This window comes from Phalaenopsis equestris, unplaced genomic scaffold, assembly GCF_001263595.1.
Source record: "Phalaenopsis equestris unplaced genomic scaffold, ASM126359v1 Scaffold001307, whole genome shotgun sequence".
NCBI classification, from domain to species: domain Eukaryota; kingdom Viridiplantae; phylum Streptophyta; class Magnoliopsida; order Asparagales; family Orchidaceae; genus Phalaenopsis; species Phalaenopsis equestris.
The window spans coordinates 1,199,588-1,214,033 of NW_018165746.1; the positions used below are offsets into that span (position 1 = coordinate 1,199,588).

The window sequence follows — 14,446 nt, forward strand, 5'->3', positions numbered from 1 at the left end:
TAAATAAATCTTATATTTATATATTAAGATAATAGGTAGATCATTTAACTTCTTCCCCTCCACATTTGTATATAGGATATCAATGGGTTGATCCTTTGACTCCTCTTCATTATTCCGCATTTTTCTCTCGGCGCACCTCTTCACTAGCCCCACCAAACTCAAAGTTTCGGTGTGGTCGATGAAAAGTATCTCACCTTCCTCATTTGCTTTCTTGATATTTTGATGTCTTGAATATAAATCCTTCATACAAAATTAAATAAAGCATTCAATTTACACACAAATATTTTTTTATTTTATTTTTATATAGCTTAGCCATGCCACTTTTTTTCTCAAAAACAATGCAGGTATGATGCTTTATCTATTATTGTGATATGATGAACTAACTTGCAATTTACTTTTGTTCCACAATGTCCCTTACTCTCTCAAATGAAATATCGGGCTCGCTTTTCTTTACAATCTCATAAAAGTTTGGTTAAGTAGGGGCATGTAAATTGACTTAACAAGGTCATTCTCATTGGTTGATATGTTATTTTAGATGTAAAAATGAGTAATGAAGTGCATGTGAGCAAATTATGCATTTATATCCAACTTTAATTATAAACTTATTTCGTGAATAAAAATAGCGTTCGCTTGTATATTTTTTTCATGAGTAGTGATGAAAAATCTTCACCGTGAGCATCTTATTGTCCCCCAGCTCGACTTTCATGGTATTCTCACCCTAAAGAAATAGACACACCTCTTTTTTAACTCGTTGTCTCATAAGTTTGATATTGCAATGATATTGCATATCTATTTATAATATTGGGCTTGGGCATTTTTCATTAGAGCATGTACTTATGGTGTACTATATCAATCTTCAGCACTCACCATATTTTCTCTCGTGACAGCATTTCCCACAGTCAGCTAAAAAAACGTCTATTTATCTTCAACAATGAGAAGCATTTCCATAATAAACATTATTGTGCTTGTCATGATTAATAATGACAACATTTACAAAGTAGTGAAACCAACGATATCATCATAATTATAATGTCTTTTAATTAATGATATTAAATCATACAAATGCACACATATCACTCAAGTTCAAATAAGTCAACCCAATCTAACATTATATATGAACAATCTTGGAACATGATCACACATACTTTGAGGCTAGAAGTACCATGTTAATGATTTACACTTATTTGATGAGTATACAAACCTTCTTCAACTCTCAATCAAGCACTTCTAAATTCATATTTGATATATGATCGAACGATCTTTAAATTGAAGATGATTTGATTGTGATCAAATGAGGTTTGAAAATAATTCAAAGTTGAATTGATCACACGTTGAAGATGATTCAAAATTTATTTATTCATGTCTCATGGATGGTTTGTAGCCTCGATAATATGAGTTTGTCATTTTTCGAAAGTAGGGCAATGCTGATAAGAAGACGACGATCGGACAATAACTATTTGATGATGCTTTGTTTTATGTTAGTCGACGAATAAACTTCTATCGTTAATTAAATCTCCAAGCCATCTGTAATTTCAAAGTTAGGTCATAATATGAATAATGCTAGTTTATTTACAACTTTTGGTATTCTTGGGATTGTCTATTTGAGACTTACAATTCGATCACAAGCTCACTAAAATTAGAATTTGAATGGTTCCAAATTAAATTCTAGAAATGCTAATTTCAAGTATTACATCCATATTTATGTTTTAATAATTCGATTTTTTATGATGTATTCACAAATGTTAGACAAAGTCTTAAATATAAATGCAACCTATGTTCTACCAATTACAAAATCTCTATAAGGCTACACATCAAACTCTAAGGTGTTATTTGGTAGCAAGATTTGAGCAGCATTATGCCTAAAGATGCCAAATAGCATATATAATAACTTTAAATCCTACAAAATCTTAAATTTCACTCGCAATGTTCCTTAAATCAAAAATTACACGTTATTGACTTCCTCGATGCATTCTCCAACCACATCTCATTGCAATTTCTTTACTTCCATTTTATCAATGGCTCTGCGTATTCATAATCATTTTGTTGATGAGCTTCGAACTTCATTTTTTCTTCATATGCAAATGGTCCTTCAATCCCTTTCTTCTAAGGGGGTGTTTGGTTGCGTATAAGATTCATGTCAAATATAATTTAGTAAATTCGGTAAATTCATATTTATCAAATAAAAATACTGTAAATTCAAATTAATGTTTGGTTCAATTTAAAATTAAAATTTTTTAAATTCATATAAGGCATTTGACATAGACCTGCTTTCTGGTTTTCCGCCTAACTAAATCCATTAAATTCACATAATGATTAGATTTAATAAATTCAACTTTATATTAAAATAAAGTAACATAAGGAAAGAAAAATTAAGCTAAGCAATACACGATTTAATTTGTTTGATTTTTTTATTTGGCTAGATTTGTATTAAATATTTATCATACCTTCGATGATTGTTGTTTGCACTCCAAACAGAGATAGGATAGTCGCTTCTCCAAACTGAAATAAATCATTTATCATGCATCATAAAACTAAAGAGACAACAAATATCCTGAAATTCCCAAAACTGCAGGCTCGTCGCTTCTCCCATCTCATTTGAGAAGAAGAAGTAGAAGAATGACAGGGAGAATCACTGCCCTTTCTCGGCTTCTCTTGCTTTGCAATTAGAGCATCGCAGGTTCTATCCTTTCTTCTTGTGATACGATAAGAGTATTATGTAAATTTGTCGCAGTCATAAGTTGCAGGTGACTCACTGTGGCCACATTCATCGTTTAGAATGAGGGCATGTTTGGGGTAACTGCAACTTATTAATAATATACTTATTAGCAGGTGATCTGGATGAGCAGTTAATCAAGAGCTGATCCAGATAAGCTGGCTGGTTGTTTGGTTTGTGCTGTTAGAAAACAACTGTTCTGCAATTGTTTATGGATAAATGATCATTCTACCTCTGTGCAGTAATGTTATTTGCAACAGAATTATCATAATAATATATTTGATACTTGAGAAGTAAAAAACAACTTAAGAACAACATAAAATATACCATACAAAACCCACTTTGCAGTGAATATCAAGATTGATAAAAAAAAACAACAAAAATTACAGCTAAAAATATGAAATGCAGGACATTAGAGAGATTCAAATGGTGTTAATGGTCTAGATGATATGTCCATTGAAATGCATTAAAAACAAAACAACATGATTGAAGCTAATGGTGTAAATTTCAGGGCGTGCTGAGGCCCAATCATTTTTTTTTCAGATCATAGCTGCGCTTAAGAGAAGGGAAACACGATACTAGAGAGATCCACATGACCGACTTTTGACGTAGGAGAATGATGAAAAAGTGGAAGGATAGAGGACGATACCAGCGAAACACGGGACGCTGTGAATGAAGGTGCGGGAAGCCGACTCGAGGATCTCGGAAAAGAAAGGAAGGAGAAAGCCGAGGTTTGTCGTTAGGAGCAATTGTGGGAGAGGCGAGGGAGCACTGGCCTACGATAATAGCGATCGAGCGAGGGAGTAGAAAGACAGAAGGGCACGGGAGGAAACAAAGCTTCAAAAAGCGGGATTGAAGAAGTAGGTCGTGAGGTCGATCAAACGGACAAGTTTATTAAACGGACCTGTTTGAAGACACCCAATTAAAATATATTTTTCAGCTAAACATGTAAATAAGCCTCACGTGCGCTCAAATAGGGCTGTCAAAATGGCTCGTTGTTCGCGAATAGCTCGTGTTCAGCTTATTCGCTAAGTCAACAAGCTGAACACGAACAAAAATTTGTTTTTTTGTATTTGGTTCATTTTAGCTTGAAATGCTACTCTCATGGGCATCTGTCAAATACTGATATATATATATATATTCATGAGTATTATTTAAAAAAAAATTAATTGACTACAAGACTATAAAGATTTATAATCAATTTAAAATATTTGTTAAAAAAATAGAATAAAAATTATTAAATTAAATTTAAATAATATTTTATTATAAATAATAATTTTTAAATCTTTCTGTAACTCTTATGTTTTATGACAAAATCACCTTTTGTTCTGCTCGCGCACACTTTTTTATAGCTCAGACGGCAGATGATAGAAAGCGCAAGGGTAAAATTGTAATTAAAGACACAGCAATGAGGTATAAGTTCTCGCACACCACAGAGGTCCATCTTTTCTTTTAGGGTTTCTAAGCGCCGGTTTTTGTTTCGCGCCGGCCACCGCGACAAAATGGTGAGATCCATAATGTAAAGCTCGAATTTAAGATTGTGAGTTCTAATCGATCTTTCTCTCTTATTGTAGGGTAAAGGCACGGGTTCTTTCGGTAAGAGGAGGAACAAGACTCACACGCTTTGCGTGAGGTGCGGCAGAAGAAGCTTCCACCTCCAGAAGAGCACCTGCTCTTCCTGCGGCTATCCGGCCGCACGCATCCGAAAGTGTAAGCGCGGATTCAACCTTATTTTGTTCTTGAAGATTTTTAGCTGGAATAATCGAGCAATTTACGACTGGGGTCCCTTTACGTTTCACATATATTTACTGATATTTGAGGATGGCTCTATATTTAGGATGCGCGAGTTCAATATTATGCAAATTTTCTTTGATTTTGGGCTACATTTATGAATATAAAGTTCCATGCTTGGATGTCCATTATCGCAAAGTTCTAGAGTTCATGTGTTTTTTAGTTACAAAAGTTGAATCTATATTTAATCAGAATTTATCAATAATTTTCATTAATAGATACATTTGCTGCTAACAATCATTGCCACTATTTCAATCCATTGGTGAGGTAGTTTCACTCCTTTTTATTGACCTTACATGCCTGGATTATGTTTTTTTCCTAATTTTTATTTTTCTTCTTTATTGTTCTTCACCGGTTTCAAAAGAGCAGATATATAGCAGTTGCAGTTGTATCAAAATTTAAGAGATATGAAATATTGTGTTTAGGTTGGGAATGCTTGCTCTTTTTGGAAGTTTGGTGCAAGTCATCGCTAAAGATAAAAAATTAAACTTTAGAGAAAAGTATGATTTTAGTAGTAGCAGCTCTAATGGCAAGAGTTGTAATTATGGGCGATGAAATCATTAAAAGGCGTGAACTTTTTTGATATCTCCGGTTTATTGTTCAAAATGATGGTGATATAGATGGAGATGCTATTAGTATAATTCAAGTTAGTTGGTTGATGTGGAGGAATGCATCCGACCTATTGTGTGATATAAAACTACCGCTTAGACTAAAAGGAAATTTTATAAGATTTTGATGAAACCTGCAATCTCTATGGAGAGAATGTCTGCCTTTAAAAGAGAATCATGAAACAAAGCTAAGTTTTGTTGAGATGAGAATGCTTATTTTTGGTGTAGCTTGACACTTAGACATAAAATGCGAAAGTATAATATCCGCGATAGGTTTGGTGTAGCTCCAAGATTAGAGAGTCATCTTAGATGGTTTGGTCACCATTAAACGTCGACGAACGTCGACGATCTGATGATCCGATTAGGAAAGTAGATGTTTTAAATTTGACTTATGTTAAAATAGACAGAGGTAGACCAAAAAAGACTTGGGCATATTGTTTAAAAAAATGATCTTAATCTATTAAAATTAAATGAAAATATGACACTCAATAAGACACAATGTAGACAAAAATGATTCATGTAGCCGACCCCACTTAGCGGGATAAAGGTTTGCTGTTGTTGTAGATGAAGTATGATTTGATTGGAATGTTTTTCTTTTTTGAATGAATTTGGAGGTTTTTAATTGCTCCTTTATTAGCAAATACATGTTCATCACCCTAAAATTTGATGTTATATTCTTAATTAGAACGAAATGTAGAATCCCTTAAATGTATATTAGCTGTATGGTCCCTTAACTGTATAATCCCTTGAGCAGTTTATTTTTTTTACCATTGCTATTGTGGACTTTTAAGAAACACTGCCCTTGTTTACAAAATGCTGAGTTTCTAGACAAAGATTGTTAGCGCCTTACTTCTCACATTTACTTTTTGCATGAAAGTTCTATTTCTAATGGAACTTGCTTTTGGCTGGTTATTCAACTCATGTTGGGGTAGATTATTCATCCATTTTTATTATTGTAAGCTTATAATATTATTCATTTTATTAATTGTTCTCACATTTCTATTGCTTTTTGTCTAAAGTTTTGCATTTTCCATTATATTTTTTTGGTAATATGGTTTACTCTTCATTTCCTGTTGCATGAAATAATATGTTTTTAACTTCTCATCTGAGGGAAAGTTTTGTATAACATGCATTCTTATTATATTTGTCAAAAATACTACCTACTCTTACTTAACAGGTGTTTTTTGCTAACACAAATGTTGAAAATCTTTTTTTTTAAGCTAGTTATAGTCCGACACTTTATGAATTATCATCCTATTGTCATTATTTTCAAATGTCGCATGCTAGTTGTCAAAATAAGCTGCATTATTGTTAAGTGCTGCTTTCTTTATTTCACTTTAGATAATTCTTTTCTCAGTAAGAAAATTCAATACATAAAATTTTCTTTGATATGTATTTAGAGTCTTGTAGATTTGGATAAAGAAACTTTAAAAGATCAACTTGTTGTATTGTGGGCATTAGTTGAAGAAGATAACAAATTTACTTTGTTGGAGGAGGAAGTTAACTTGATTGACGATTGGCTTCCTGTAGTTATTTAAGATGTTGCTAATTCTCAGCATCAATAAGTTCAAAAAATGAAATAAGTAGTTTCCACTCTCAAGTTTTTGTAAGCATTTTATTTATAATTTTTTAGGTGGAGATGAGTGTGTCCTCCAAGAACTCTTGAAGAGGAAGACAATTTCTTGTGGTGTAATGTTTGATTTGCTTTTAATATAATTTTTAGTAAATATTTGCGAGCTGTCCCTAATAATCTTTCGTGTATTTTGTAACTTGCCATTTTTATGTGATGGAAGGCTTTTGCACAAATTTTGGTTAAAAGTTTTTATGCTTAGCTGTTATACATGGCGACTTTGGCTTGTTGCTTAGTTTTGATCATTATTTATTTTGAAGTCACTATTGTTTTAAAATTCAAAAATATATTAATTTGTTTTTATTCAACAGTATTGAAGAAAACATATTTTTGTTTGATGTGACATTTCTTGAAAACTGCACTTTTTGGTAATTAGTATTTTAGGTCTCAAGAAATTTTTTTGCCTTTCATTTGCTGTAGAATGCTCTCAATCTATTAATCGTTCTCGACGTTCGTGTTCCTTTGTTCCACTTTTGTTTCTTTGATGCAAAGTTCTTTGCCTCATGCTTTCATAGACTTATAAGTGCAATCACATTTCTACTGTCATGCTTTATTGTAGCGAAGTTGATGCTCTCGGGCTATTGTTTCAATGATGTGAGTTTTGCTATGCGAGTTTCCAAAGAAAACAAGTGCCTTAATACTTGAAAACAAGTTGCATTTATCGAGATTAATTTAAAGTCGGCTCATTATTTCTTATGTGGCTAGTAATAATCAACATTTTAAACTTTGTTGAACTTCTCGACTATATTGATTTTCTTCATGCATATTATAACTATGGTTTAATACATGGGAAAAATAAATTCTAGTAATTTTTCTATCATTCTTTATTTTCTTTAAAATGACTTATTATATAATTATCTTTTTTTTGAGTCATTTTTTAAAAATACAATTGAATTGTGGAATTAAATGTACATTTAAATATCTTGAAAGCTTGATTCAAGAAAAGTGGGTCTAGCTCAAGAAACCTCGATAGAATAAGGAGGATAAAGATTGTGAATTTACTGGGGATGAACTCGCTAAGATTGTGGTGAACTTGCCAAGGCTATCGTGAATTTGTCAGAGCACCCTCAACCTAAGGTTAACTAGATCCACCCAAAGAGTTTCTTGCCAACACTCATTCAAAATGTTTGTGACTTCCTCCAATCAAGTTGGTGATTTCATCAAGCAAGTTAATGACTTCATATTAGTTTTAATTTTAGCCAATTATCACCATGCATGCTTTCGTAATTTCATCATTTCTTTTTGGATCTTTTTATATTTTCTCTTTTTTTTATATATTGTGTATATATATATATATATATATATATATATATTCATATTCTTTGGATATATGCCTTATATATTTAGTAGCAAGAATCTAATATGAATCAACAAATTTTCCCACATAAATTAGGGCAAACAAAATATTTTATTTCATTAACACTATGTAACAAAACTCATATAGATAAAGATAATCACCTACAATTTGAGAGGTCGACGATCTCCCCCAAACCCTACACTTATGATTAAAGACAACAATCTTATCATAACCCCAACCTTAAACACATTAGCTTTATTATACCACTACAATACCTTTTAGCCCTGCACCTAAAATGAATCTTTGAATTATTGGGCGGGGTCGACATGGCGGAAAGCATCGTTGGTGCCAACGTAACAGTACTCCCCTCCTTATAGGACATCTTGTCCTAAAGGTGAAAAATAAATGAAATTGCTGCTAAATCAAATCGTTTGACTGTCATGTGGCGTCATACTATGACAAGCTTTTCCATTTATTCATAAATTTGTAGTAACCCACATAATTTTGGAATGCCATATTGTGCACATCCTTCGACCGCATTCGATTTTGATGGTGTCTTGATTTCAAATCAATCTTGGAGAATACTGCATCCCAAAGTTAGTCATCTTGTAATTTATCGATCACCAGGATCTCTGCTAACTAATGTATCATGTGTCTATTTCATGTCGTGCAACTCAATCAAGAATTCAATTCTTATGTCCTGAATTGCATCTACCATGATCTTGAGAGTCGCCAGTCTTGTATAAACTGGGATCATCGTGAAGCACCGCCATGTTGCTTCCCTTCTGAATACTATGCATTGTCAAAGTCAGTCGTTTGCACTCTCATGTGCTCTTGAACTCTCTCGTTCCCATCATTACTCATGGATCGCCTTTCGCCCAGAAAGTTGCAACATTAAAATTCATTGGCATTGTTGAATGCAACCCTCCATCGGGGTCCCATCCATAACGGTTTTTTGTTCCAAGTCAAAATCATTCGAATCAATCTTTTTCAGCATCAAATTGTATGTCTTCTCGTTTTGTCTGCCGCCCCTCGTTCCAAACCTTCAAATGTCGTGTAATTTCTCTGGATGTCCTCGGTCGAATCCATTCCTAACTTTTTTTGCTCAATTTTGCCCGCTTTCATTTGATTCAGTCGCTTACCTGTTGCGCAATTTCTTCCATGCGCTGCTGCTCGAGCCTGCTTACCTCTTTCTTCTTTTGCTTTCTTGGCTTCGATCACTCTCTTTACAGTTTCATAACTCTTTTAATTTCGTCGTTTGCTTCGGATTATGATTATATGACGAAGTTCGATCTTTGTACTCTACGATCCTTCTGTAGGCTTCTCTGCTACAAATTTAATTGTTTTGTGACTCTATCTAAGAATCATACTTCGGCTAAAATGTTGATCTATTTGCACGCAGTGATCCCACATTACCTGCTATATTCAATAGCGATTTTATCACGCGTTGAGGTCACAAATGGGGGCTTTTTCTGTCGAGATCTTGTCTGTTAGCTTACCAGCTAGGTCAAATCGCAACCGTTCTATACACCACGATCACGTGCAACTGTATAGATCTCGTCATTGGCTTCCAAATACACACAATTCTGTCATTGGCATCCCCACTGGCTCGAATCACGACTATATCACACATTGCGATCTAGAAGTTGGTTTCCCAAATTGAATTCTTTGATACCAATTTGATACGAACCGAACTAATTTTCCCACAAAAAAATGGGGTAAATAAAATAGTTTATTCATTCCAAGCAATACTACTCAAATACATAGAAATAAACACCTATAATTTGAGAGGTAGGAGATCTCTCTCAAATTCTGAACTTTAAGACTCAAGACAACAATCTCATCATAACCCTAACCCTAAACACATTAGCCATATTAATGCTCGCACAATAATAAATAACAAAATACTTAATTGTCCTTTTAACCTTACGCCCAAACTAAGTCTTCAAATTATTTGGGCTGGCTTGGCGTGGTAGAAAGCTTCATCGGTGGTGTCGTAATGGAAGCTTGACTATATATTTTTTAATTCATGCCTCTTCTGTAGCAACAAATCCAAGCCTTAAACTATAAATAAAATGGGACACTTATGAAACTCCGAGTCATTTGTACTCAAATCTGTTTTTTCTTCGGCAATATAATGAATTTCTTGAGCTTCTTTTTCTAGTTTATTTTTTCTCACTTTTCCTCTCTTCACTTTTTTTGTTTTGTTTAACTAGTTGTTTTATTAACAAGATTTTGATGTCTCTCAGAGGAAACTTCGATTTAATAACTCTAATTAAAACTTGCCATTCATGAAATGTATACACTATAGTATCTGATTATTGATATCCAGCTTAAGCATCTTCGACCATATATATATATATATAGACTTGAAATATATCTTTGATGTAATGCTTTTCTAAATGGAAACTCTTTTTTTCTTTTATTGTATGCTTGTAATGCTAAATGTTTCCTGACATAGTGACATATTTCCTTAATGACAACTCAAACATGCATTTGACACAGCTTTCTTTTTAGTGCTACGATCTATTCTGATGTTGTTTTTGAATGTGTTTCCAAGATCAATAAAAATTGCATGATATACCTTTTCCATTCTCATGATATTTTTCACAAATCTCTTTAAGAATGGAATTTCTCGTTTATACATCCTCCTGAGCTAAAAACAAGTCATATGAATTATCACTTCTGTTCTCCGTACTTTTCATTGTTAATTGTTGCGGTGAAATTACTTCCATAATAAATGCTCATGCGATCAAAATAAATTGATTTTTTGATGTTTATATAATATACATTTGAGTTATTATCTCATTATTTTCGTCTACAACTCTCTTGTATGATTTATAAATTTGTCTTTTTATCAGTCTGTAACATCTTCAGCTTCCTTCTCTCATTCCATGCTAATTCCTTTTTTTGAGGCAATCAATAATATAAATCATTCTTTTAATTATTTTTTTTATAAAACATTCAATATTTATTGCAGTTACTTTTTTCTTTTGCTGTCTTTTTATTCCTTACTAAGATTTTATCATATTTGCATTTAATGTTTCCCATTTAATCAAAATTTAAAATATCACGCTTAACTGAAATTTCCTCTCATAGTACTTACTTAATTATCTAAATTATTAGATGCTGGATGTTTTGATGATCGTGAAATGGCTGGTTTTTTTTTTTTTATATATTCAGTTGCCTCATTAAGTTAGTCTATTTTTTCCATCATCTTTTCACGAAAAAAAAAAAAAAACATTATCAACCTCACCTGCTTGTAATTGGTGAAATCTGTCACAGCCTGGACGTTACAAAGGATATTGTAACAATTTGCATATTTTTTTACTGTCAATAAGCAGCTACAGCATTGATAATCCTGCTTATTTAGGCTACTTTGTGTATCCTATTGTTTATGCTATCAGCACCAGGGAGTTCTAATATTTTTCACGCTTTCTATGGTAACAGCTCTTTTCTCCTGTGACCTTTATTTTATACTCAAGATGAACCTTTAATTCAACCAATTCTGTTTGTTGATAGTTTTGTTTCAGTTTGTTTGATTTATTTATGAAAATGTCATTATATGCAAATTTCATTGGTAAGCTTGGCCAAATAGCGCGTTTTTAAACACGCTTATTCACAATATAATGAATAATTACCCGTTTTCTCTAAATTTAGCCATTTATACTTTAAATCACCTGGTCACTTTCAGGTTCTTTCAGTAAATAGCTTTTCGTATGATCTGACATACATTTTAAAGAATGATGGTAGGCTGAACCTAACCTTTTTGTATGATCAGACAATTGGAGCATCAAAGCAATAAGGCGGAAGACAACTGGCACAGGGAGGATGAGGTACCTCCGCCATTTACCACGAAGGTTTAAAAGCAACTTTAGAGAAGGTAACAATGTAGCGTGCACAACTTTTTATAGAATGTTTAGAATGTTTTTGATCTTTTTGAAATTTTCTTTTTGTTCGATTATGTAATTGGTGATAATCTGTACTAATTATAATCCAAGGATGCAAAATATGAAATTTTATGTATCACCCGCAGGAACACAAGCTACACCGAGGAAGAGGGCTGCTGCTGCTGCGCCCAGCTCATTTTAAACATTTCCAATTGCGATTTTATAACTCTGCTTTACAGCAGGTATCTATGTTTTGTTGTTTTTATGTGCTCTTTAATTTTTCAATTTGCCTATATGACCTGAAACATAGTACTGTAAACTTTTGAGATATTTGGCGAAGGATTTCAGTATTTTAGATTTGCTGTTATTTCTAATTCATCATTGTAATTTTGAATGAATGTTTGCCTTTTTAATGTGAAGTGCTGAACTGTTGAACTGTTGAGACTCCCGAACTGGTGATGTTTTTCTACCTGTTGTTTGGGTAAACTTTTTTTTAGATATTTGCTTGCGCACCACACCTTTCTTATGTATTTACAACACCTAAATTTTAATATGTATTATTATAGAATTTTGGCGTCATGAATCTATGTTTACATTTGTATTTCACTTTACATATGAATTTTGTGGGTTGGTATTGAGTTGGACGTTTTTCTTTTGCGGGCATGGGAGTGAGGGGAATTTACATACATGCACACAATTCTTATGTTTTTACATATCCAACATCCAAAGTTTGATTTTTACACAGCATTTTGATGCATAAACTTGTGTTTGAAAATGTGTATTTTACATTCTTCAAATAGATGGTGGTGGTGATATTTTTGATGTGATATTAAAGGTTTAAGTGTGGTATGCATGTAAATATGAATGCTGAAGTGCTAGATATAAATTGACTAGACTTGTGTGGTATGGTATGTATGAAAATGCCCTATTTATTTGGATATCTATTCTCTACTGCTTTTGAAAAGGATGTTTTCAATTTATATGAAGATAGATTTGCTGTGCATTGTTTGGATGAAATGAAAAATTAATTTGGTTGAATTGTTTCTATTGGTAAAATTTGGGTGTTTAATTTTTTGCTCTTTTTTTTTATTTTTCTATTTTTTATATTCTTAGAGATTGCTTAAATAAAAAATGCAATATGTTCTTGGATTTAGTTGTGGGGAGTTGTTCGCGAACATGCATGAGTAGAGGTGCTTTCAAATTACAAATTTAAGCACCATGCCATTTATAGCATATTAACCAAAGCTTCTACAATTATACTCAATCCATTACTTATAGACCTTTATTACCAACATGAAAATGGCTGACAAAATCTTCGGCGAACACGGCCACTTGGTCATATATGATTTATTTAACTTGCGCGATGAACCGCCCACAAAAATGTTGATTTAGAATGTTTGAATAAAGGTTAGTGTAAATTAGAGTTTTAGATTGAAAGATGCTATTGAGGTTGGTGGCTTGAAATAAAGCAAATATTTTCACTTCATAATTGATTATTTGCTGGAAGAGATATCACTTCATTGAAGGCAGCATGTTTAATAAGTACATAGGACTACTAATTTATCATGGGTTGTGATTGAGGGTATGTTTGGGGCAGCTGCAGCTTATCTAGCTTCTGCTGATAAATAGCTGATCCTGATAATCTGTTGATGAGCAGCTGGTCCGAATAAGCTTGCTGGTTGTTTGGTTTGTGCGTTTGAAAAACAATTGATTTGCAGCTGTTTCTGGATAAATGACTATTTTGCATCTGAATTGAATAAACTGTTACACTGTTTGGTTTCTGCGGTTTGAGAACAACTGATTTGCAGTTGTTTGTGGAAAAATGATTATTTTAGACGTACAGTTGAGTTGTCCACGTACAGTGGAGCTGTTCGCAACAGTAATATAATGGAACACATTCAATATACTCAAATCCAAAAAAACTTTCATTTTTACATATATAGCACTCAATTCTTAAGGAATATCACACATCAAAATTTCATTTTTACACTCATACCACAAATTTCCAATGTATTTACATATATAACACTTAAATTTTACTTTCAGCAGTCTCAAAAAAGAAAATTGTAAATGAAGCATGAACAAAAGAAAAGAGGTAAATCACTCGAGTAAATAAGGAAATTTTACTACAAAAAAAACCAGAGGTAAATCGTTAACCAAAAAAAATCAGAGCTACCTTCGACAGTGATGAGCAGCGGAGAGGTAGGAGCGTTGCTTGCGGCTTCCTTCGACAGGGATGAGCAGCGGTGAGCTTCCTTCGACAGTGATGAACAGCAGAGAGGTAGGAGCGTTGCTTGCGGCTTCCTTCGACAAGGATGAGCTTCTTTCGGCAAGGATGGGCTTCCTTCGACAGGGATGAGCAGCAGAGAGGTAGGAGCGTTGCTTGCGGCTCCCTACGACAGGGATGAGCAGCGGTGCACTTCCTTCGGCAGGGATGAGCAGCGGAGAGGTAGGAACGTTGCTTGCGGTTTGCTTCGGCAGGAATGAGCTTCTAGCAGCGGTGAGCTTCCTCAGCGG

The 14,446-nt window shown here is 33.4% G+C and overlaps 1 protein-coding gene across 1 annotated transcript; it reads left to right on the forward strand.

The window, feature by feature from the left end:
* The first annotated feature begins 4,125 nt into the window (after positions 1-4,125).
* On the forward strand, positions 4,126-12,381 carry LOC110033893 (60S ribosomal protein L37-1-like). Its single transcript, XM_020738050.1, has 4 exons — positions 4,126-4,218; positions 4,288-4,423; positions 11,821-11,922; positions 12,076-12,381. The coding sequence occupies exons 1-4, from the start codon at positions 4,216-4,218 to the stop codon at positions 12,129-12,131; spliced, it is 297 nt and encodes a 98-aa protein (XP_020593709.1). The 5' UTR covers positions 4,126-4,215; the 3' UTR covers positions 12,132-12,381.
* Positions 12,382-14,446: the final 2,065 nt, after the last annotated feature.